This window comes from Maylandia zebra, linkage group LG7 (genome assembly GCF_041146795.1).
Source record: "Maylandia zebra isolate NMK-2024a linkage group LG7, Mzebra_GT3a, whole genome shotgun sequence".
Classification (NCBI taxonomy): domain Eukaryota; kingdom Metazoa; phylum Chordata; class Actinopteri; order Cichliformes; family Cichlidae; genus Maylandia; species Maylandia zebra.
Genome location: NC_135173.1, coordinates 55269377 through 55296032, shown reverse-complemented (window position 1 = coordinate 55296032; position 26656 = coordinate 55269377). Strand labels below are relative to the sequence as shown.

The following is a 26656-nucleotide window of genomic DNA, read 5'->3' as shown; positions in this document are numbered from 1 at the left end:
GCTGTCATCGTGGAAATTCTTCACTTTTTTGCCCCACTTCATCATTGCATCAGTAGACCTCACCTCTTAGATTTCCCTTACAGATATTTCTCTGGGTGTGGTCAGAGTCACACAGGAGCCTGTCATTGTTAAAGTCATAACATGGAAGTCACACAAACCCCAGCCAGATCAGGTAGAATAAAAACAATGATTGACTGGCAGGAGACATTTGAACAAACAACCGCAAAAACCCTACATTTTACCATTTAGCAGTCTTACTTTTTATAAGTAATTTATGAGTAATTTCTAAAGTTAATTTTCAACTAAATTATTGAATGATTACTTTCATTACATGCATTTTAATTTATTTTTTAAAATTGTAAAATTTACATTTAAAAATTATTTTTAAATTTCCTTTCATAGCAAATAAGATCAGAGTGTAACGCCATGATGAAGTGGCAATCTAACAAATGAGCAATGAAAGTGGATCCTGTACATGTACTCAGCTGTTTATACAGTAACATATTTGGTACTGAAAGATAACATTTGTGACACGATGAACCTAAAAGTTGGTTTTGTTCCACAGAGTGAATGTCATTGAATGCCTTCTAGCAACAACATTTCATATCTAAGACACCACATCAAAGTGGTGGTGATACTCTTGTAAAAAGGCCTATGTGTAATGCTTCATTAATAATTCCCCTTGATTTATTTTGGATTTTCCCTACACCTCAAGATCAAAAGTGTACTTATTTTAACTGTAGTTTTCTGCTGACTAGCAAGGAAATTCCCATTCTTGTATCAAGTCATAATGTCATCAAATCAAACCCTGAGTGGAATCGGGGGAAATGAAGCCTAGTCTCCTGAATACTTATCACATCTGGAGGCTGCTATAGCATGCCAGAATGATCACTCAGGATTGCTGCTCAGATCTAGACTACTTTAGAAAAAATACCAATACTGTTTCAGCTGCAGAAACTCTCAGCAAATTGCAGCTGTGGGCTACGAGTCATGTTGCTAGTGAGGAAGACATTCACTATGCTGACTTAAAGTTTACCATGTACTACGTAATAAATCCCACCATCATCTTGCTGGCTGCAACCACAGATAGCCAGCCGGCTGAGAAAATGGATGGATGAACGGGCGTTGTTTGCCAAGCCTAACACATGAGTCAAACAACAACAGGAAGGCATACAGAAGACAAAGTTCAGCAGCCCATTCAGTAATATAATCAGTTAGAAAAAGCAAGCTTTTAGTGTGGTTTTTTTTTTTTTTTTTAAGGTACAGTGGGGCAAAAAAGTATTTAGTCAGCCACTGATTGTGCAAGTTCCCCCACTTAAAATGATGACAGAGGTCAGTAATTTGCACCAGAGGTACACTTCAACTGTGAGAGACAGAATGTGAAAAAAAAAAATCCATGAATCCACATGGTAGGATTTGTAAAGAATTTATTCGTAAATTAGGGTGGAAAATAAGTATTTGGTCACCTCAAACAAGGAAAATCTCTGGCTCTCACAGACCTGTAACGTCTTCTGTAAGAAGCTTTTCTGTCCCCCACTCGTTACCTGTATGAATGGCACCTGTTTGAACTCATCTGTATAAAAGACACCTGTCCACAGCCGCAAACAGTCAGACTCCAAACTCCGCCATGGCCAAGACCAAAGAGCTTTCGAAGGACACCAGGAAAAGTATTGTAGACCTGCACCAGACTGGGAAGAGTGAATCTACAATAGGCAAGCAGCTTGGTGTGAAAAAATCAACTGTGGGAGCAATCATCAGAAAATGGAAGACATACAAGACCACTGATAATCTCCCTCGATCTGGGGCTCCACGCAAGATCTCATCCTGTGGGGTCAAAATGATCATGAGAACGGTGAGCAAAGATCCCAGAACCACACGGGGGGACCTGGTGAATGACCTGCAGAGAGCTGGGACCAAAGTAACAAAGGTCACCATCAGTAACACACTACAACGGCAGGGAATCAAATCCCGCAGTGCCAGACGTGTTCCGCTGCTGAAGCCAGTGCATGTCCAGGCCCGTCTGAAGTTTGCCAGAGAGCACATGGATGATACAGCAGAGGATTGGGAGAATGTCATGTGGTCAGATGAAACCAAAGTAGAACTTTTTGGTATAAACTCAACTCGTCGTGTTTGGAGGAAGAAGAATACTGAGTTGCATCCCAAGAACACCATACCTACTGTGAAGCATGGGGGTGGAAACATCATGCTATGGGGCTGTTTTTCTGCCAAGGGGACAGGACGACTGATCCGTGTTAAGGACAGAATGAATGGGGCCATGTATCGTGAGATTTTGAGCCAAAACCTCCTTCCATCAGTGAGAACTTTGAAGATGAAACGAGGCTGGGTCTTCCAACATGACAATGATCCAAAACACACCGCCCGGGCAACAAAGGAGTGGCTCCGTAAGAAGCATTTGAAAGTCCTGGAGTGGCCTAGCCAGTCTCCAGACCTCAACCCCATAGAAAATCTGTGGCGGGAGTTGAAAGTCCGTGTTGCTCGGCGACAGCCCCAAAACATCACTGCTCTCGAGAAGATCTGCATGGAGGAATGGGCCAAAATACCAGCTACTGTGTGTGCAAACCTGGTAAAGACCTATAGTAAACGTTTGACCTCTGTTATTGCCAACAAAGGTTATGTTACAAAGTATTGAGTTGTATTTTTGTTATTGACCAAATACTTATTTTCCACCCTGATTTATGAATAAATTCTTTACAAATCCTACCATGTGGATTCATGGATTTTTTTTCCACATTCTGTCTCTCACAGTTGAAGTGTACCTCTGGTGCAAATTACTGACCTCTGTCATCATTTTAGGTGGGGGAACTTGCACAATCGGTGGCTGACTAAATACTTTTTTGCCCCACTGTAACTATTTACCAGTGGTACCATAGGAGTGACTCCTATGTGATAATTTTAAACTTCAGATTGTCTTCAAAATACTAAAAGACATAAGTTTCATACAGTTGGTTGAACAAAAGCAAGCTCCTGCTCCTGTTTTTTCCCCTCTTTTCAACATTTTTCAGACTGATAAAATGAGAGCTATGTTAAAAGTAATTATTAGATACAACTCCCTGTACATGTGTGCACACTCTTAAGCACTGCACAAAACTGAGGAAAGTTCACAGAAACAGAAAAAAAAATACTTTGATCACCATGCGTTCAGTGGAACTGTTAATGGGCATGCTGCACAGGCTTTATAAGTCATGTTAAGTGGGGGAGAAATGTGATTTGAGGTTCATAACTAGTCCTCTTTTTAATCGAACACAAAGCACAATTTTGTTTGACGTTTGTTGGTCAAATTCTCTATAAAAAAAAAAAAATTAATGAACGGAGGATAGATTAATTGTTCACAGTTCAGTTGTTTTATTCATAACATACATGAAACAAAGAGTTGGTCTTCAGAGTGGCAAAAAAATCCTAATCAAAGGTTTTACTCAAAACTAAATTTTACCTTCATCATTGCAAAACGCTGCTTCAAAGTCAGAGACCTCAAGTGAATCTGGAGATCAGGAAAGATCAAAGAGCTCCAAACGTGGTGTAGGAAGGACTACATACAAGACCTTAAAGTGCATTCACCGCCCCTGACGAGCAAACAAAAGACGCTACGTTAAACAACGACATTAAATAATAAACTTGATGTTTGACCAAAGAAATGAAATCTGAGCAGCTGGCTTTACATCAGTAAAACCAGGTCTACAATCTCAGTAATAATTTCTACCATGACGCTTAGCTCACTCTGAAAGACATCGATTTCTGCGCCAGTAGGAGGAGATTCATAGTGAAGTGCATCTACTGTTAGAAAGCTTTGCTGATTAAATCTGTTGGCATCCTCGTAGTTTTGCTTGTAGCAGGATGTTAGGTGTCATAAATGCTTAACCCACTGCCTCATCCAATGCTGTAAGAATGAAACGCCTCATTACAAGACAGATACCCAGCTTAATGTTCTTTTAATTTGATGACCACCATTGTTTTGAGCAAGGAGTTCTTTTCAATCTGATAACAGTGAAACCTTAACACCAATTCATTAGGGACACCTGCTCAACTCCTCTTTAACATAGTATCTAATCAACCTATTACACTCAGCGCATTTAAGAAGTTGAAAGGAAGCATATTGCAGAAAGTGAGATAATCTACACAGAACAGAATCTACACAGTAATTACTCTGTCCAACAAATAATTGAACAACGTACTGCATTACTTTTAAGAAACATAACAAGTAATGTGTAATGTACTATTTTTTGTGTAACGTTCCTGTGTCTGTGAAATCGGTCCAAATATCCAAATCAGGGTTGGTGGAGGGACAACTTAAAGCTGTTTTACTGTACTGTACAATTAACATGTTCAGGCACTTCTCATTTTAAAAAAAAAAAAAAAAAAAGCTAAAAGAAACACCTACAAATATGTGTTTAGTAAAAGTGACTTGCATATCAATCGAAAGTTTAGAATTTGTAGAAGTAAGTTTTATTTACCATATTTAAATATGTAAAATAACAAGTTGACCAATTTAGGAACAGAAAACGATCATTTAAAGCTGTCGCGGCTGTTTCAGTGAAAAACTGTGACAGAAATACAGGGTGGGCCGTTTATATGGAGACACCGTAATAAAATGGGAATGGTTGGTGATATTAAAGTCCTGTTTGTGGCACATTAGTATATGTGAGGGGGCAAACTCCTCAAGATGGGTGGTGACCATGGTGGCCATTTAGAAGTCGGCCATCTTGGATACAACTTTTGTTTTTTTTCCCAATAGGAAGAGGGCCATGTGACACACCAAACTTATTGGTAATGTCACAAGAAAAACAATGGTGTGCTTGGTTTCAACGTAACTTTATTCTTTCATGAGTTATTTACAAGTATTTTATTATGGTGTATCCATATAAATGGCCCACCCTGTATATTCAAAACAACACAGAGATCTGTGCGTGCTAATCTGCTAACAGTGCTTAATTTAAAACATAAAAGTTAAAGTTACTGATATAATATAATAAGAACATTTCTTTGTTCACAAGTTTAATTGCTGCTGTCATTGTTACTGCCTTTCAGATTGTTTAAAAAGATGCCCAAAGTGTCCATGTCACATTTGTAACTGGGATTTGCATATAGCTCATTGCTCCCTTCAATATTTAAAGTGGAATGGTTTGTTGATGTTTGATAGGAGCAAACACAGATGATGGACGTGATGTACACACTCAGACAAAAGACGGTATGAACAGCTGGAGATGAGAAAGGACTGGCAAGCAAAAATAACAAAAGACATGAGCTGAGTTTAAACAGTAGGTAGGCCTACTGTAAGGGCATTGGAAAAATGTAAAAGTAGAGGCTAATGCTACATGATATATATTAAAGCAAGAAATGAAAGGACTGAAAAATTGTTATAAACCACAAACCTTTAGAGAAATTGTGCCTTTCAGAACAAAAGTTTAAAAGATAAAGTTTTCAGGTCACCATGACAAAATTTCTCCCTGATAAATTACTGTACAGTATGTCTCCTAACTACTCATTTGGAGTTATACTTCCTCAAATGCTATTTCTCAGTAATGATTTTATGTTGTTGTTCTTGTTTAAAGGGGGAAAAAAATTTCTTAATGTGACTTCATTCATAGCGAAACGCAAGTACTCTAGCACAAGGACACTTTAGCAGAGAAGCTGTTTGCGTCTTCTAGCAAAACATCATAAGAGCTTTCTCTTTGGCACTTCACTAAAGTACTTCTGCTTTTGAGAAATTAGCAAATAAAGGGAAAAAAATATTTCAGTGTTTACTGCTCTCATGGAGTATAATGTCTATCCATAGCTATGTTAATATAAAAAGGATTCATGGGTAAGCTTTAATGAAATGCACAAAATGTGAAAGCAAATGGACTTTCTGCTTCGGCACGGTCATAATTTGTTGGCCAGGCTGCATCTCACCAGCTGGCTCACACCACTTCACACAAACGTCTCTTTGGAGGCACACAATGTCACTGCATTTCTACTGGGCCCTTTTATTATGAGGTGGTGTTAGATGGATGTCAGAAGTACAGTAAAACTCACAATGCAATGCCAGAGCTTCTGAAAGAATGATCCTAATCAAGATGAAGGGCAAGTGTGGCTGCTATAGACATCAATAAAATCAAGAGAATTCCAGCAAATTTTATGTAAGGCAAGAAACATGGCAGCTATATAGACATGGAAACTACCAGGAGAGCTATGGACAGGTAACACAATACAGACACACGCCTCACTTCTGAAAGCTGCACACAGACACACCCCTCACTTCTACAACCTGCATAATGACATACCTCTCACTTCTACAAGCTGCGCACAGACACACTCCTCACTTCTACAACCTGCATAATGACATACCTCTCACTTCTACAACCTGCGTAATGACACACCTCTCACTTCTACAAGCTGCGTAATGACACACCTCTCACTTCTACAAGCTGCGCACAGACACACCCCTCACTTCTACAAGCTGCGCACAGACACACCCCTCACTTCTACAAGCTGCGCACAGACACACCCCTCACTTTGCAGTCCGGTGTATTGGTTTGACAGTGTGAGCAGTTGTTGGTAGATGTAAAGCCCATCTTGAACATCCGATGACCTGTATAGTGCACTCTATGTAGTATTTTATATTGAATTAATTAAGGACTGGGATTTCTAATTAAATGAAAGGTTTTTAAGCAAATCTGAGACCAGACGTTTAGGTCTAAGTTAACTGATAAATTCGCTTCCCATTTTGCAATAGGAAGCGATATTGATTCATCTGTCTTAGAAAGCATTCTGTATATTTTAGAAAGTAATTTTGGGGTTTTAAGAGTAAGAAATTGAACCACACTTGTTTGTAGTGTTTGTAGTTCAACTTGACCCGGTTTAAATCTCTTTTTTATTATTATTATTGTTCCAGATAGGTGTACGTTTGCATGGGATTAATAAAGACTCCGTCAATTTTAGAAACTCCCACCATGCTGTCAGAGAAGAACTGATGTTGATGCTTTTAAAGCATTCATGTCGTTGGATGTTTGAGCTGATAAATGGTAGGTCTGAGATCTCTAGATTATTGCAAAGTGCTTGTTCTACATCTAGCCAAGGTTCATCTAAGAGGGTATGTTTTAGCCATCCTGAGATAAACTGAAGCCTGTTGGCTAAGAAGTAGTGCTGAAAGTTAGGTAGTTCTAATCCTCCTCTATCCTTGGTCTTTTGTAGTGTTTTTAAGCTTATACGTGGGGGTTTATTTTTCCAAAGGAATTTGGACATGAATGAATCTAGAGATCCGAACCAATCTTGTGGCGGTTTAGTTGGGATCATTGAGAATAAATAATTTATTTTTGGTAAGACCATCATTTTTATAGCGGCAACCCTTCCCATGAGTGATATGGGTAGACATTTCCATCTAGCCAGATCATCTTCTACCTTCTTTAAAAGTGGGATATGGTTTAATTTAGTTAGATCTGCAAGCTTGGGAGAAACATTAATACCTAAATATTTTATATTTCCCGATTGCAGTGGTGTAGAAGAGGAATTATGGAGGGAGCAATTAATCGGTAGGACTGTAGATTTTGACCAGTTAATTGAGTAATGTGATATTCTTGCAAAAGAGTTTATCAATTCAATCACCCCAGAGATATTGGTTTGTGAGTTTTGGAGAAAGAGTAACACATCATCCGCATAAAGGCTGATTTTATGTTCCACGTTCTTGCATTTTATGCCCTTAATTACTGAATTCTGTCTAATTGCTGCTGCTAGTGGTTCAATAAAAATTGCAAAGAATGAAGGGCAGAGTGGGCATCCCTGCCTGGTGCCCCTCAGGAGACAGAAGCTGGAGGATGTCTGGTCATTTGTTTTGACAGAAGCTGTTGGGGAATTGTATAATATTTTTAACCAGTTAATGAAAGAGGATCCAAAACCAAATTTGTGTAAAGTTGCAAATAGAAATTTCCAGTTAACTCTGTCAAATGCTTTTTCTGCATCTAAAGAAAATATTGTAGTTTTAAGGTTTTTACTGTATGAGTAGTCTATCAAATTAAGTAATCTGTATTTGTTGATGAGTGCCTACCTTTTATGAAACCAGTTTGTTCAGGATGAATTAAGAGGGGGATTATTTTCTCTAATCTCTTTGAGATTGAGCTTTGCAGATTATTTTAAGGTCTACATTTAAAAGGGATACTGGACAAATAGTACCTTCTCAAAGAGCACGGTTACCTCTGCTCTTTGAGACTAGGTCTGAGAAATAGGCAGCCCTCACATCTCGAACTGAAAAAGAAACTAAAGAGAAACTAAAAGTCCTTTAAATGAAGGAGATGAACATTTAAACAAGTTTTCCTCCACAAACGCTCAACTTTACGGCTGGAACGCTTTAAACGGCGAATGCTGTCATTTATCCTGGGGGACAACTGAGACACAAGCTAGTCTGGTTTTCACAGAACAAAAATTATCTAAGATAGAAAGACAATGATTATTAAAAAGATTTGTTAATAAATCTAACTGTTATAGGAAAGTAAAACTAAATTAAAAACATCAGAAAATTTAGCAGCAGTAGAGGAATTTAAGGTGCGAGAGCTAATCACATGTCAGCTAAACAGAAGAGAGACAGATGGAAAGACGAGTTAAAAAGAATACAACAATGGTCCGAAATAAAAGTGTCCTCGGAACAATCAATGGTTAATCCGAAGGTAAAAACAAGGTCCACTGTGTGTCCTTTGGTGTGTGTGGGGCCAGAAACATGCTGTGTAAAATAAAAAGAATCATTAAATTCAGAATTATTAATTTTTTAAAATTACATTTTTAATAAATTCAAACTACTGAAAACAGAATTAGCAAGATCTGGCCAACTCTGAACCTCTGAAGTCCTGTTTTTACACTCAACAATCAAGGAATGATGTCATCCCTTCCTTGTCTGGGAATGAATGGGGAAACTGCAGCGCGGACAAACTTCCGTGTTTCCTTTTGAATGTGAAAGTTAGAGTGCCACCGCAGCCTAACCCACAGTCCACTGTGTTTGGTGTAGCTGGTGCATGTGAGGGAACATAAAGAAGGCTTGTGTGGAAGAAGGGGGGAGGTGGTAGGGGTTTGCCACAAAGGAACAGAGAGATTAGGGCAACTGTGCACAAAATTACTGTTGGGAAGCTTTTTGAAAAATTAAACAAAGTATTATTGGTTTCTCCACAGAAACTCATTAAGACCTTGAAAATTTTTTCGTTTAAATTAAACATCAGTATTTCTGCTGTCTAACTTTCAAAAAGATCCATAATCACTGAGCAACACATTTATACTCACAAAATTGGTGTCAAAGTCAAATCTTAGAGATTCTTTCTTAAGGCTTCCTCAAAAGCTAAATAAATTAAATTTTTTAAGGAGGAAAAATTGCAAAATATTCTCAGTATGTTTTTTTTATGTCACATTATGAAAGCAGTTTTACTGGTTAAATTCATCAGCCACGGAACAGCATAATTACCATGGATTACACAGAGTTTGTAAATCAAAACACATGTACAAGTTTTAAAAAAGCAGTTTTCTTTTTTAATGTTTCCCAATTACTCTGTACCTGACTCTAGCTACAGTAAGCAAAATTATAAATTAAGCCTAATTAAAGATAAAAAATATAGCAGCTGCTGCAGTGTTTGTGGGGTTGGTGGAAGAAAATGAACAAAGCTTAAAAGGTCTTTGATTAAAAATGATATGACATATGCTATAAAACACACATGCATCCCCTATGTCTTTACTTTTTCATTTTTATCTTATGGTATTGCAGTGTTGGCAAACATAATTTACTAAAATACATCATTTGTTTTGACTATTGTCCTGATCTCTGCTCACACCTCAATCATGATTTCTGACAACAAGGAAAAAGCCTCAATATGAGCTCGATTATCATAGAAAGTCAATAATAGAATAGAATAGAATACTTTTATTTGTCAATTTCTTCAAATGTACTTGCCATACAAAGGAATTGAAATTACGTTTCACACTGTCCCATGCGTAGACATTGACAACAATAAGGTGCAGATGCACAACAAAAACAGCCCTAACAATAAAGTAATAAATAGTAATATTATATATAGTGCTAAAATAAATACTAAAAAAAAAATATAAATATATATATATATATATATATATATATATATATATATATATATATATATATATATATATATATATATAGCTATAGCAGCAGGTGTGTGCAATTGCAATGCAATAATCCACAAGAAACCCCCTCTCAAAACATACAGTAATCAATCTTTCACCAAGTACATGTAGCTCTTGTTTCCCCTTTCAAACAGCTAACACAAATAAAATGTGAAAATGAATTGATTTGTTGTTTAAGAAGTAACACAGCTTGGATGAAAACACAGCCGTGAACCATTATTTACAAATCTTTACAGAGAAAAAAAGACACAAGGATTACCAACTGCTATGGTGAATTATGTGCAGACAGTCCTGCCAAGAGATTCTCTCACACACAAGCATGCATCAATATGCCAAGTGTTAAAGCAGAAAGGTCTCAAAGTCCTGAATGTGCTCTGTTAAAAGAGCAACCAATGCAGAAGCCTCACAAACAACATGCAGATCCAGGGAAAAAGTCCCAACAGACACAGCAGCACATGTAGGCATAGCTTGATTTGCTTTCCTACCTGTAGCCCCCGTCTCCTCAGAATGCTGGGCTCGTCCATGGTACAGAGCCCCGACTTATCATACCTCCTTACCGGTGCACAGCCATGCTGCACTGACTCGCCTCCCTGCACCCTCCCTCCCTCAGGCTAAATCTGATCTTAGCAGCTGCTAAACACTTCCATCAGAACTTATCTGATTGGAGGGGGGCAGTCAGCTGACACCTCCCCTTGTTCCTCAGCTCTCCAACTTCAGGAGTGAAGGAGAGAGACAGAGCAAGAAAATGGGAGAGAAAGAAAGAGAGGGAGAGAGAGCGTGAGGGGAGAGTCAGAGAGAAGATGGGCAGTTCTAATTTAACGTAGCGACTGATGGGAGTGAATGGGAGGTATGGTGGGTGCCGGGGGCATATGGGAGCCCCAAGACTCATTTCTCTGAGCAGCCATGCTTTTTGGGCACCCTAGATGACCATGAAAATGAGAGGATATCCTTTCCAGCATTGTTCTGCTCCAAACTCAACAATGAATCTGGCATCCTGGCTGCAGTATGTAGGACTAACTGTCCTCACTGGTCTTATTGCAGTCAGTGATTACTCACCTGAAGGTTAGGCCATTGACCAAAAAACAAACATGATAGCTGACACTGCAGCTGGTGTGAAAGAAAAGGAGAGGGCTACAGAAAAGCAATGCATCAAGGGAGGGGAAAGAGAGGGGGGAAAAAAAAAGAAAAAAAAAAAGGGAAAATTACAACCAGCCTCATTGTAAAGTATACTGTTGCTGCACTACACCATTTTAAACTAGATGTGAAAATGTTACAAATGCAAAAATGCAAGCCAATTCGCACGCATGCAATGCATTCTTCATTCTAAAGAACCCAATACAGAAATCAGCCAGCACAACCTGCTACATATATCCAGTGTCAATTTCCAGCAATTTCATGCACTGGTACAGCTCCAAAGAAATGAGTTTTGAGGCAGTCGGTAAGTGATCACAGATCTTCACACTCACTAACTCCATGTCTCCACGCCATCCTGAATTATTAGCATTTGTAAAATAAGTTGTTTCCATGTACCACGCTGCCAATTTGATCTTGCAATTTTGCATTCTGTTTCAGTCTGTGTTTTTCGTGGCCCCCCTCCTCTTTATCACCCTCTCTCACTCATTTCCATTCACTGTGGTACTGCTCTGTGAATATTAAGTGGGCCCCTTCCATTCTCCTCATCTCCAGCCAAGCTCAAAAGATTCATCTTAGAGACTAACGCCTGGAATGATGGCTACCACAGCTGGTGGAGAAGGTGCAAGGGATTGTCGCACAGGTGACCACTACATCAACTTTTTCTCATCTTGAAACCTGTACAACAGAAAGCTGATGAACTGGTGCAGGGGCTGGGGGGCAGCAGTCATTTGTATTACTGTGCTGATAAGGAAGAGACCAAAAAGTCCAGGTCTGTGCTCGGGTAATCAGGTTGTTTTTGAATAAACCCCATAATAGCTCAGAGGACAAGGATTACAGTAGTCAACTTTTTCAGCTTGAACAATGGCCTCCAGATTACCTGCGGGAATTAAAGAATCCTGTTATGTCTCAAGCCGCTGCTCAGTCTGTGACTGCTTGAAGGAACAATTAAGAAAATTCCACATTGGGCTCACAATGAAGATGAAGGGCAGCAGAAACACAAGGGAGGGGTCATTTGTCTTATTTAGTGCACAAAGCCCAGATTTTTCTATCGTACACAGCCACTGAAACAACCTCAGCAGCTATGAATGTCAAAACAATTAAGCAACACCCAATGACAACACCTGACAGACAATTAGCAAATATTTTGATTAGAGCAGGGCGATATGACTAAAAATATTTATCACGATATACATTCGAAAATTTGCGATAACAATATAACTGACAATATAATTGACACTAGAGAAAATACTTTACAACTCCACAACTTTATTAGTGCAAAAAAACCCCCAAAAAATCGATATATTTTCACTTACACAAGCAGCTTTTTTAAGTGCATTAAAGTTATATAAAAACTTAACAGTGCAAATGCAAATTCCTTGCTGACAGTTTACCCAAAAGGCATTTCCAGTGGAAACCGGCCAACATATCCTCAGCATAACCATGTAGAATATCCACAAAACTTAAAGAGGTTATACACACACAATATTATGTTGAAGCACAGTACGTATGACTCCGCCAGGCTCCTGCCTACGATAGCCGTAATGCTCCGACAACCCATCAAGCGGTGCGACAGATTTTCGAGCGCTGTGTACATAAGATCGCTTCGAGGTCAGTAAACACAACCAGAATTCATACATAAGGCACACGGGGTTTTAGGCACACTGTAGATTTTCAGAAAAATCAAAGCATTGATTTTAAGTGTGCCGTATTTTCCAAAAAAATGGTAATAACGACGGCCCGCTAGCATGCGCTACCAAAAATATAGCTTTGTTGTATATCTGAGGGATGAAAGCCAAACCAGTTCCACACCACTGAAGCTGCAGCATTTTTACAAACCAATTCTGGTTCATCCGTTTCATTCAACAATCCGCTTTCCCTCTTCTCATTCTGCGTCACCACCATGTGCATATGTAAACAAAGGCACTGCGCACGCGCGTTTTACCCATATTCTATCGCGATATTTCATTTTCTTATCGTTGCCCAACATTACACCGGTATTACCGTGAACGGTATGATATAGCCCAGCCCTAATTTTGATAAATACAAGGAGCAACTCTCATCTTTAATTTATCTTCACAAGCACATTTACACTGCTTTCCATCATACTGGATGTTAAACTTGTTGCTTAGCATATTTTTCTGTCCAAGCAACAAGTATTACATAGTACACCAGAATTAAGTGGCCAATAATGTTCCATTAAAAGACAACCACGTTGTCTCTAAACGCTGCTCTCAAAAGCAACTCTTAGTTTTAAAGGTAATCTCATGTAAAAGTTGACATAATGGGTCACCTGTCTGAAATTCCCTTGCACCTTCTCCAGCTGTGACAGCTGTCTTGTGCACCTCTGCACCACTTTTTGTGCTTCTGCTTTTTTCAGTTCCCTCTGTGAGCCCTTTTTTCTCTTCTTTAGAGTTTTCAAGGGAAGAGTCCATAGCTTGAGCCCAAATTCAGCACATCAGATCACAACTTCATCCAGGAGCATGCTCATTCTACCTAGAATTCTACTGTAACGCCCTGAACATTCTATGAAAACAAACCAAAGACTTGTTGCATGCCATTGTTTATTCTCTTGCACACAATGACACTGAAATAAAAGAGTTGATTTGACCAAGTTGAGAAATTCAGTCTCTCTTTCTCTCTCTCTCTCAAGAAGAAGAGTCCAAGAAATGCACTAAGTGTTCTTAGAAGCAATTTCAAAAGATGAGAACAAAAGTGGAAGTGGCCCAGAGGTGCACAAGAAGAAGAAAGTGAAGAGATCAGACAAATAACATCAGGCAATAATTCTGATTTTCATAGGTCCTGTCCAAGGACTTCAATTGCAAATTCAAATTATGGAAAGGAAAATGCCAAATACTGGTTTAAAGTACACATGTACAGTTATAGTTTATAGTTATATAAAAACTCTGAAGACACCAATCTAAACATTATGTGAAACCGTTTCTCAAAAAGAACATTTCTATTATCTACTTATTACACTGTGTCATTGACACAGTATAGATGCGAATATAAATGCCTAAATTGTCACTTATAAAATTCTAAAATAAATAGAAATCAAAAAGCCCATTGTGGACAGCTTTCAGAAAATAAAATCAGACGAAGTAAAGCTGCTTTGACATGGGTTTAGGGGTTTTGAGGTTTTGAGGCAGACAGTTTGAGCCAATGGCCTCAGAGCAGGGCTACAGAAAAGCCTCTGGGAAAAGTCCAGGGGTTGTCTGTGACTCATTTCCTCCTGGCAGGTGGACAGCTGAGGTTGTTTTCACTACCTTTGGAGAAAAAAGGGAGAGCTGGCACTGAGAGTGCTGATTGAGTGACCCACAGCCTCTGCTCTGCCTGGGCTTATCAGACCAATAGGTAACCTGCAGATATAAGGCAGGCAGAGGAGGGACATGGCATGTGAAGAAAGCAGTAAGACTAGAAAGAGTATATTCCCTCCATACAAATCAGTGTCAGCCATACTAAGGCCCAAAACTGACAACCTGTGAATGAATTAAGTAAGCCTTAAACCTTTAAAACAAGGGGAAAAGGTGACCAACAAGAAGCAGAAGCCACTCAATTCCTCTCTATTTTATTTAATTTGGACAATACTGAGTGACCATGTAAATACAAATACAAATCCCTTCATAAGATGAAATTTAACGGTTTAAAGGTCAATCTACGTTCCTACTCTCACCTATGGTCATGAACTCTGGGTAGTGACCAAAAGAATGAGGTCGCAGATATAAGCTGTGGAAATCCGTTTTCCTTCGAAGGGTAGCTGGGTTCTCCCTTAGCTTAATTTGGGCGGTTGGTTGGTTATTTATATTCAGGTTTAGTGTCGATTTTGGTCAGTAAGAGAGTTGTGGTAACCCAAACCATCACCGCACATACCAGCTGTGATGGTTTGGGTAGAAAGGTAGAGAAAGCAATACGTCGCTCAATGTCCTCAAAAAAAGGAAGTACGAACATCTCAGCATCTGGTTTACAATGGACAATAACATCTGTAATTTTCTATTTATGGCACAACTCTTCCTTGTGTGCCTTGACATAAACTGCATTTCCTTCCTTTGCAAACACAAACTACTCCAACTACAATGATATCAGTAAAGGACATCAGTGACTGACGAGAGTCCACAAAGGCACAACATCAGGATTATGACAGTCTTATCTCCATATCACACCAGACGTGAGGTATTGATTTTCTGCCAAAGAGCATCACAGTCAAGAGAGATGGGCCACGCTACTCAAAAAACCATGCACACTCAGGGGAATGATGGAAAACCATGATGGACAGAAAAGGCAAAGACCAATAACAGCAATCCAGTGAGGTAAAGGGGTAAAACATTGCTGTGAGATCTTGAGGTCATCTGTGCAAAGAAGGTGCTTTTTTGCACAGATAGAAAACAAATAGATGGAGACGAAGTAAAAAAAACAAAAAAAAAAACAAAACCTAAGTATAGGATAGGAGTATTAACATGGAGCCTGCCTTTAGCTAACTTCTAATGTGAGCAAGAAATAACATGCTGATTCTTGGCAAGTTAAATAATATCTTAGTTTAGTATGTTTGTATATTTGCATTTGCTTGGGTATTCTTTCACGTTTGTACTGTATTCTTTGTAAACAATTTCAGATGAGGTGCTAGCTCCTGTTCGTATGGGGTTTGATTACACTAAATACAAGTCAAACTTACCAAAATGGAAATCCATCAAGCAGACATTTGACTCAAACCACTAAACAATATCAACCCATTGATGCCGGCAGAGCAAAAGTCAGAAGATGAACAAAGTCCCTAGACTGTCATTGGATGAATCCTCTGCACATTGGAAATGTCTGCAAAAAGGAAATTATCCAATGAAGATCCAGAAAAGAAACCAATGAGCTGTCTAACCACAGGCATTGTAGAATTATGTCTTTAGTGATATGTTAACTGTATCTTGTACAGTTTTAATGCCATTTCCTGATAAACATATTTATACAAAACCCCTGCCAGAGTACAAAGTAATGAAAACTACCTTTGTGGTAGTCATGGAAAACCACCTACAGTTGGCAGAGGACCATTTTAAACTAACAAGAAAGCATCCAATTCTGGCAGCAAGTCTGTTCAGACAAGAATGCATCTGCCAAATCTAACCAGGGTTACAACTGACCACAATGACAGACTATAACAGAGTTTGTATTCTGGCAGGCCTCCATTCATTCATTGTGATTATAGCCGAGGACTGGAGGGCTTCCCGATCATAACCATGACTATGACAAATGTCATTCTGCCTGCAAGGTCTAAGTGACAGGAATAATCGTTTCATGTTTAAGTAAACTGTTTAAGAGTTTTTACCCTAAAACGGTATTCAGGCAAAGTTATCCTCCAAAGCAGGGAAATATTCATTTACAAAAAAGTGTGAAATTACCAAAATTTAATCAATTAAAACTGTAAGAAGAAAACCAAGAAAGAGCATGATCGACAAGAAGCTAAGATATTCATCCATTTTGCTCCTCTCTCAAGGTCAGCCAATTCAACATGTTTTCTAAGCTCATTCTGAAGGCAGGCTAATACAGTGGCTGTAGATGAACCCCTGAGGTGTCAGTGCAGCCGACTTCAAAAGATACTGTTAAGATATAGCCATTCAGCACACATCAGCCATTCAGCTTGTGTCCACACAACACCGTATCCGGGCAGCGGTCACCAGTATTTCATTTTCTCCTGCCGTTAAGCACTGAGTCACCAGAGTCATGCAAACAGTGTTAAGAATAAGAATCAGCAGAAGAGAATGGCACAATCTTTGTTCCTAAAGGAACAACGATAACACCTGGCCATACGTTGTGTACATACAAAAAGAAGATGGAGTTGTAAAGACGTACACGTTTAAGAATAATCAAGTCTTTGTTAGACAGATTTTAAGACATTTGTCTGAACTTAAAATTCTATGTTTTAACCAGTAAATATAAGGGGATAGAGGAAAAAATCAATATAGCATAATATCGTAATATTTTGCATGGTGATAATCATTATCAATATTTTATTAAATAAATTAAAATACTACAAACAAGAGGGCTCATCTCATGCGTCACTATCCTGAGATAATGTTAATAAAACCATAAAGCACTGGAACATTAAATTCTTCTATCTTTAAAAGGAGAGCTAAGCTAAGAAAATTTAAATAGTTTATCTCATTTGATAAAAGCAGTATTGACAGTTTGACTTTAAAAACATAATTTGCAGTTGAAAAAGGGCGATACATTTTTTGTAAAGTCATTAACAACAAATGATGCACATTAATTTTCATGAGTGCTAAATAATTTACAATACTTGTCCAGTGTCATTTTCAAGTTACAAATATAAACAGCACTATACAGCAGCAGCTTTTTGAAACACATTATGAAAGTCTGTCACAGCTCGATCACGGGACTCAACACTCAACCACTTAACATTGTTCTTCCCATATTACATTTGTATGGGAGGCACCACATTTCATCAAGCTAAAGGAACAAAAGACGTTTGGTTACACTCGAATAATTTTCAGAGGTTGAACCAAGGCCACAACCTTTCACTGACCTTAAACATGTCCTGGGAGATCCTACAAATAACATTCAAAAAAAAAAAAAAAAAAAAAAAACCACACAAAACTATCGCTTGAAAATATTGTACGTTAGCCTCTTAGGACCTCATGGCCTTATAGACTGTGCTATGAGTGCACAAAATTGCCTTTTGACTCCATCTGGGCTCACAATGACACAAATGCACTTTTATGTTAACACACTGGATAAACAGAACCTGATAAATGTGGCACTGTGTCTTAGTAGCCTAATACAAATCTGCCGAGACAGAAAGATTTTTGTCAATGATAGTTTAACCAAGTATTTGACCTAATGCTCAATGTGTACAAGGGCTGTGTTACAATAACACATAACATAAAAGTCACAGATGTCAAACTGATTGAACACATTAGCTGAAGGACATCTTCACACGAGAATTAAGTTACAGCAAATCATGTACAGAGCACAATAACCAAAAGGAAAATGTGAAGCTTTTACAAGCACAAGGGCACATGTATTTAAGTTCCACATAGTGAAAACACACTAGCGCCCCCAAGTGTAAGGAAGCAGGCCGGCTATTTTAATACCTGACTTGTACCAAGACAAAATTTGTTAAGATTAAAAACAGCAGAATATTTAAAAAAAAAAATTGTTTATCAAACTACATAACATATGTCTATTTGACAAAATAGTCCATCAGTTTGACTGCAGCACTGTTATTAATGTAAACACTGTCAACATGAAATAATGAGTCGTTTGAAAAACAGACACCCTCAAGTGCCTGTTTTAGGGTGAACACACTGTGATCACTGAGCATCAGTTAGCAAAAATGTGCTTTCACGGTAAGTAAGCAGAGACACACCTGTGCATACAAACATACACCTTACTTTTTTTTTATTACATTAACCTTTTCTGTAACCGATTGCAAGCACACACAGAAATGACTCATAGGTTAACAGCATTAGATTACCCTCTTCCTTTGATTGCATCTTGGTCCTGAGATAATAAGATCACAATACGGCATCAGAGTATCTATCAGTGTCATCTGAAAGAACCGAGCGGGAGCACAGTGAAGGTCAGGTCTGTCTTCATGACGCAATTTATGTCAAAGCACTGATGCACCTGGACCTCAATCAACATCATCCCCTTTTTTTAATGTTTAGACTTTAAACTACACAGATATGCACCAGTTTAAAATTGCCTTCGTGCATCTGGTACGATATCTCTGATCAATATGAATACTGATGTTGCTGATGTGCAGTCCGTCATATACTGTATCAACAGAAAATGCAGAAATGTAAACCGGTTTATAAACAGAAATAGAAACATTTACAGAACAAACAACGCAGTTAGGCGTTTCATTATCTGTCAGTAGTGACAGGATACAGTCATTAAGAAAAACATACAGGTCATTCGCTGGACCACAAGTTAGTGGAAATACATGAAACTAAAAATAAAACCCATGAAAAAACTGTTAGTCTCAGTCACTGACAGCAGGAGGTACACTTACCTGAAAATCTTGATATTGGCTCACACTAGTAAGCAACTAATTATACCTTTTTTGGTTTTTGCTGTTGTTTTATTTTTTGAAGTATTATACACTTGCAAAAACAAATAGCAAGCTAGCTTTATGTATTAAGAAGAAAGATGTTCAATTATTTGCGATTAATTTGATTTTGGATTGATTGGATTTATAATTTTGTCATTTCAAAGTTTTTGTTAAAACATACTTTAAATTTTAGTAGGATTTAGGGAAGGTTTGGCTGACGGGAACATTTAATGACATATGTGCTACCATGTTTATTTCTGACTGCCTGCAGGAGGAAAATATAAGAAAAACCCTCTTACTGTATCTAATATATTTAACTGTTATTCAGACACTACTTATATGCAGAGTGTCTTCTATGCAGTGCTTATATGCGAGGGGCGGGGGGTCCAATATTATGGAACAACTGGTTTAGTGAAATTTACAAAACAACGGCTTTTGTGTCTGCCTGAATCAGGGTAACAGATTTCACAGTGGCTGACATAATGAATTACTCACCAGGCTGGAGGTGAGGGAGGGGTCTGACTTTCCAAGGTTCAGGGAACGCATTCGAACCAGGTTAGACGTCTCAGATGATGCCTGGCCAGCTGTCTGCTGAAGGTTAGTGGGTAGCAGAAGATATTTGCCTGCAAAACAAAACAGGAGAGAAAACACTGAACACAAGCACAGTGAAAATTTGAATTAATTATATTTGAGAACTACAGAAAATAAATGACTAGTTTGATAAGTTTGGACAACAATGTAAAAGCGCCCATCTTGCTAAGATTCAATGTTGTTTGATATAATTTCAAAAAAAATTAGAAGACAAAACTTGAAGCATCTTTTTATCTTTCATCTCAGATTTTTACCTCAGTTTTAAGTAAAACAACCCAACACAGGTGAAACGGTTAAACGAGGTCCAACTACACCAGCTCATTCACAAGCATTTCCTAATCACTCATACTATCAGTATTCTGAGTTACAGGCCCTCAAAGCAACCTTTTGACCGTTATTATGCACTCATTTGTTTTTAATTAATAATTTACTCTCATAACTTTTTGTAAGAATAACATTTGGCATTTAATGCACAGAATAGTTACAGAGTGGACTGGAAAGCAGGGTGAGAGTCGGACAGGAGTGACACACACGGAGCCTAAAGAGGCTTCTGCTCAACCAGGTAAGCACAAAACTTCTTAACAGGGACTGGTTTAAAAAAATAATAATAATAAATTTATACAATTGTGTCTAAATCTAAAGCCAGAATCCTTTACACAGCCTGATAATCCATGACCACAGGAAGAAAACAGGGAGACTACAGGTCAAATGTCGAGTAACAGGAAAGACAAGAAAATCTTTCTGCTCTTGTTGAACATGCTGAGCTGAATTTCCAACAGCCAGGCGGGATGTCGAGGATTTAGATTAAGAAGGGGGGGGGGGGGGAAACTAACTAACAGTGCCACCACAGTTTACTAAAAGTAAACAAATGGGTTGCCCTATAAGTTTTAAAAATAACAGCACTCCTCTACAACAATATTCTTTGCAAAGCTGAATATGGCAGCTAGATGGCACCAATTCTACTTTTACCTCTCACCCACTTTTATCTCCCATCTTCTATCATAAATCTTCAGCACACAAAGGCAGGGCAAAGATGAAGGCTAATTCAGAGGCTCACCATTTAAATTAGTGGACTTCACTGTGAAACTGGATTTTCATGAATTTGAAAAAAAATGTCTCGTTTGTATCCAAAAGTGTAATGTTCAGTTTACAGAATAAACAGAAGAACAGTGAGAAGGAAGGCAAGATAAGAAGGCTGAGCACAAAACAGAAAGGGAGGAGGTATGTCAAAAACATTTAGCCTAAGGCAGGCCTCCATTTATCAGGTATGTTTTGCTCAAGATAAGCTAAAAAGGGAAGTTTGTCAATTCACTGCATTGCTAACAGCAAAATCTGAATTCAAACAATAATGCTATTTAAGATGCATCTATGTCCAGAAGACATTTTAATTTCATTTTCAGTTTGAAAACCTACACTCCTGCTAAAAAGCTCTGAGTCACGTAACACTGTTCCTGTTTTCTGGAAAGAAAAACACATGTTGACATTAGATAAAACAACGAGTGTAAGAGGAGCTGAAAAGGCCTCTAAAGATTTTCCATTTAAATTAATGAGCTACGGTGCCATTAATAACTCAGTCTTATTCAACATTCCCAATTAATTTCATGTTAATTACATAAATTCAACAAATTTGCTTTTCTGTTGAGATCAAACACTTTTCTAAATGAGCTTTATGAGCGCTACTGATGATGATTATCAAAATGATTAAAGCAATCTTATTTTAAGCAAAAACATAAAAATCTATCATCATAATAGTACATGGATTCTATTATTTTTAGTCTCAGCTTTAATACCCTCACTAGTTAAATGTCTCTGTTGTGCCCAACTACAGCTATAGCTGTTGCTGGGCACAACACCAGATGTATACATGCGAGTAGCAATTACCTGCCCTATAACCAGGTACGTGTAACATTGTGTCTGTGACATTTCTCTCAAATGTTTTATCTTAATTGCATGCTGGTGAGTAATGCAATACAATTATGATTATGCAATCTGATGTATCAGAAGTGGACCACTGTATAATCTAGGACAGGCAGTAATTGCATTATGGCATTACTCTCCCGTTACAAGCGTGCAATGCAATGTTCAGAAATTTGGAACATTTACAGAATTAATTAGATCAGTTACATACAGTAGACATTTCTGTTATGTTCATGACAACATATTATTTTACTTTTCAATATTTTTCTAACCACTGTGGTTCATTATATAACTGTTGTTCTCTGAAACCCAGTTGTTGATTTCACTCCCATGTGGGAGTAAATCAGCAGACCTGACCCTTAAATAACCTTTAAAGTAGACACAGTGAAATGTCAGCTTTTATTGTTGTTGGGCAATAAAGATAGTACTGGTGCAGTAGTCTCATCTTTCTTCTCAAGGTTCTACAGAAAATTAAAGGGAAAAATAAGCTGTTTTTTGTTTTGTCACATTTCTTTTCCATAGCAGACTAATTATGAATATCCGTTTTAGGCTTTAGTCAGACAACCGCTTTGTAATAAATAAGACTATCTGCTCATATCTGCCTATTGTGCTGCTGTAATCCTGACAGTTGCACTGTGATCACTGCTTCAAAACCAAGAGAACAGAGGGGAGACCAAACAGGATGAGGAGGGAAAATTAAAGTCCTTCCTTCCTTACCAGCAAAAGTTTTCCTCACTAGAGCCCATCACATCCCAGCACAAAGGAAATCTGTCACACACTAGTCAACACTTTCAGAAACAGGGGTGTCGGGGGGGGGGGGGGGGGGGGGGGGGGGGCAGTTTTATTTAGATTTTGAACAGGTATTTGAAAGGTCATTTCCTAGATCTTTCAACCACACCTCTTCGAACCATCATGTGTAATACACTGAAACAAATTAGAGTCTCTACACACACACTGCTTCAGTTTAACACACTGTTTAAAGCTAACTTATTGCTATGTTCATGCATGCTTCCAGAACCTTGAAGGGTAAAAGAGGTAACCTGTTTAACCTTCAAATTCAATTTAGTCCAACTTGTCTAAATTTAAGCGATTAAGCTACACTGTTTAGTCACAATGTTCACATTACCAGGACAGAAACACTCCTCATCCTGTTTATATCTCAAGCACTTCTGTATTAAGTATATTCAAAGCTGACCGTAGCTTTTATATGAACACAAAGATTTGACTATACTAGTCTTAAAACCTAGTGTATGATATGGATTTCTGTAAAGATTGCAAGTACTGCCCTGACCCAGGCATGTTGGGTCTGCAGTTGTGCTGTTAACCTAAAGACTCACTGATTTCAAAAACTTTTCCATTTTGATACTAAATTTCTGGTGTATACATCACTGAAGCACACAGTATTCAACAACTTTTCAAAAGCAGTCAGTACTCTGCAGGCTGCAAGCACAAATAATCTATAGCAAAACCCAAGAAAAATACATTTTGAGTAAGAAACCAAAACATCACACTCATCTTGTTCTAGTCAGGAAAAGAGAACTTGCTGTGTGCAGTTTGTTTAGCCTTATGTTTTATACAGCCCTATTAGTAAAGGCTAATCCTTTTATTCAAAGCTGCACCTGATGAAAACAATTTTCTACTGAATGTTAAAAGGTTAGCATTTCAATTAGCGAGCTGGGTCTCCATAAATACGTCACGAGGGAAAAAATAAGCTGTTCAAAGTCAAGGGGCTTCCAATTACTGAATCGAAGCAAACAAGGCCAGTGAGCACAAAAAACCCCAAAACAAAACATATTAATACAAAGTGGTGCTGGCCACCACTTAAACTGGCCTAGTGTAAGGATGAAACACCATTCTTTTAGAAGACATTCATTGTGTGTCTTGATGAGTGAGCGACACCTGATCCCATTTGGATAAAGCTACTGTAATCCCAGATGATACATTATAGAATAAAGGTACTCACTGAGAATGACTTTGTACTTGTTAGCAGCAACTCTTAATTCCAAGTAGATCCAAAATATGAGCAAAGTGCCCCTCAGAGCATAACAGAACATACAGTGGTTTTCCATTTATCTGACACCTGTCTCCATCTCTAACAGTTCACCCACTGATATATCCAGACAGATACTGAAACTTGAAGCTGTTTGTTGCATTTTATTTTCCATAGCGCTCTCTCTGAGAGTGACAGTATGCCATTTCTATGATTTTACTTCCACAGGGGTATGCACTGACTAAATATTTGAGCCTGACTAAAAGATTTGCTATGGGTGAAAATGGGCCATGGCAGTGTTCTAGTCAAGCGTGATATTGTCCTTCACATAAAATAATGAATGTCGGTCTCAGAGTGAGGAATTAAGGTTATTTATTTCACACTTGTATTGTATTTATATTGTATGTATATAACACAACAACAGTCACCTTAAGGTGCTTTATATTTTAAGGTAAAGACCCTTCAATAATAAAGAGAAAACAATGAAATAATAATAATAATAATAATAATGGATACTTTATTGATCCCCATGGGGAAATTACTTGTTTTTCTCTGCATTTGACCCATTCACTCAGTGAAGCAGTGGGCAGCCCACTAAGCAGGCGCCCGGGGAGCAGTGTGTAGGGACGGTACCTTGCTCAGGGGTACCTCAGGGTAGCCGTTAAGTGGATTCGAACCGCCGACCTTCCGATCATGGGGTGACCACTTTACCTACTGAGCTATCCCTGCCCCTGACCAAACACTTGGTGAACGAGAGAAGGAAAAACTCCCTTCTAACAGGAAGAAATGTCTGGAGAAAGAAACCACTGAACCAGGCTCTGGGAGGTGCAGCTATCTGCTGCCACCGGTCCGCAGTGATGGAGACTTTGCTTCTAATGCCAAATATTTTTCAAATAGCTTTCTTGTGTTTAAATGTACAACAGCTATTCCAGTACAGCTATTTCTGCATGTATTCAAATGGTTAAAAGGCCCGAGTGCTTCTCTAAAGTGTATGACTTCACCCTTTTCCAACCACATGCCACATGATACCAAACATTTTTGAACTCACCGTTCATTGTGAGAAAAAAATGTTCTGTAAAACCACACATAATGCCAGCAAATAGCCTGCGCATAATTCCATAACGATGCTGTTATGTTTTACAGTTTCGCAAGGTGTCCAGTTTGGTGGTATTTAAGACGGATCTGTGGTGTCTGCAGATGATGATGTAATCGTTTTGGCTTTAGCAACTGATGCATCACTGATGCATCACTGATGCATTCTCAAATTTCTTCCTGTAAAAGGGTGAAACTTTTGTTGAATTCCTCGGGCAATGCTCTCTCAGAGTAACACACAGGCACACACTAACACTGAAAATTGTTCACAGTAGGATCTGTGGATTATCCTGATTATTAACCAAGGCAGCTTCTGGAAATACATTTTAAAGTCACTTTTCAATGCTCTTAACACCATAAATTAAATTCCACTGTACTATAAAGCCACTAATAATTGAAAGCAAAAACATCTCCATAGCTGCTAATCACTAATGATAAGAGGGAAAACATGTTCTGGATTAAAGACCTATTCATGATGGCTCAGCCAACTATGTTTGAATGATTAAGTGTTGCCTCTGTCTCTGGGGTCAACCACTCTGAATACATTTTCAAGCCGTGGGAAGTGGTGAAAATTACACATGAAGGTACATTTCACTGAGTTGGGAATTATTAAGTGATTTGATGAGGGACTTTTATGTTTGCTTACTGGATCCTTCATGTGGAGTTTTTATTAATGTTTTGGTTACACAGAGAAAACTTAATTACAGTGAAGGAAATCAGGCTGAACAAAAATACACAAACTCTCCTCTTAAGTGGTTTTAAAGAGTGTATGTCATATGTTTATTATTTGTGTACCCAGACTATGAGTCATAATATTATGGGAATACAGGAACAACCAAAAAGGCAGCCCCAAAGGAGAAAACTTTCCAGAACCAAAGACGTTTTCATCTTTGCTAGGATCTGGCAGCACTTGCTCATAGATGATGTCAATCTTTCAGTGTAAATCAAACTAGTGAGAACTTTAAAAAAAACATTACCTGTGAGTCCACCTCCAAGGCTCCTCCTTCTAATGTTTCTTCCATCCTCACTGAGATGTCGTTTAAATTTGAGTGCAGGACTTAACCCATGTGTCAGCTCTGGGTTACTGGACTTCCTGAGGTATGTGTAGGGTGGGTAGAGGATGTTATCAAACTAGGAAAAGAACAAAGGCACAAAGAATTGAAGAATTAAGTTTAGCAAACTTTCTTGGAGGCAAAGCAATACAAGTGCAAAAATCCAAAATAAACTTTTATATAATGAAAAAAAGAATTTAGCTTGTATAATATTTTTCAGCATTTAATCAGTAATGCAGTAATAGTATGTTGCTTTTTAAGAATAATTTTCTATCTTGAGGTGGCTGTAGCTCACGTGGTAGAGTAGGTCACCTACTAATCAAAAGGTTGGCAGTTTGATCCCATCTGCCCCATTCTGGATGCTTGGATAGTATCTCGGGCGAGATACTTACCCCATCGAGTATAGGGCAAGTATCCATCTCACACACATCCTGTATGAATGTGTGTGTGTCAATTTACTTCTGGTCATTAAAGACTCTTTGCTGAAGGAGACCTGCAGAGTCTAAATACATCAGGCAAACCCAAGGACAGGCTTGGACTTCTCAGACAATTTTGAAAGGGAATTGCCAGAGTGTTTTCCAGAACAGAAACGTTCAGCAAAAAGCTTGTAGCAACATCTGATTAATTCCAAATGTCATTCTTAGTTCAAGAATACTGAATGTGAAAGACTGTCATGTAAGCACGCCCTAAGTACTC

The 26656-nt window shown here is 38.3% G+C and overlaps 1 protein-coding gene across 9 annotated transcripts in view; it reads right to left on the bottom strand.

Moving 5' to 3' along the window:
* Positions 1 to 26656, bottom strand: part of mast4 (microtubule associated serine/threonine kinase family member 4) — a 97745-nt gene that overhangs the window by 54025 nt on the left and 17064 nt on the right. For 8 of the 9 annotated variants that reach the window (XM_023155194.3, XM_012918777.5, XM_012918776.5 and 5 more), the window contains 2 exons: positions 25886 to 26039; positions 19814 to 19941 (listed from right to left, as the gene is read on the bottom strand). In XM_023155194.3, coding sequence (XP_023010962.2) covers positions 19814 to 19941; positions 25886 to 26039 — 282 coding nt within the window. Of the gene's footprint in view, positions 1 to 10613; positions 10713 to 19813; positions 19942 to 25885; positions 26040 to 26656 lie in introns of those variants that run through there. The other variant, XM_004549919.6, reaches the window with a different exon arrangement.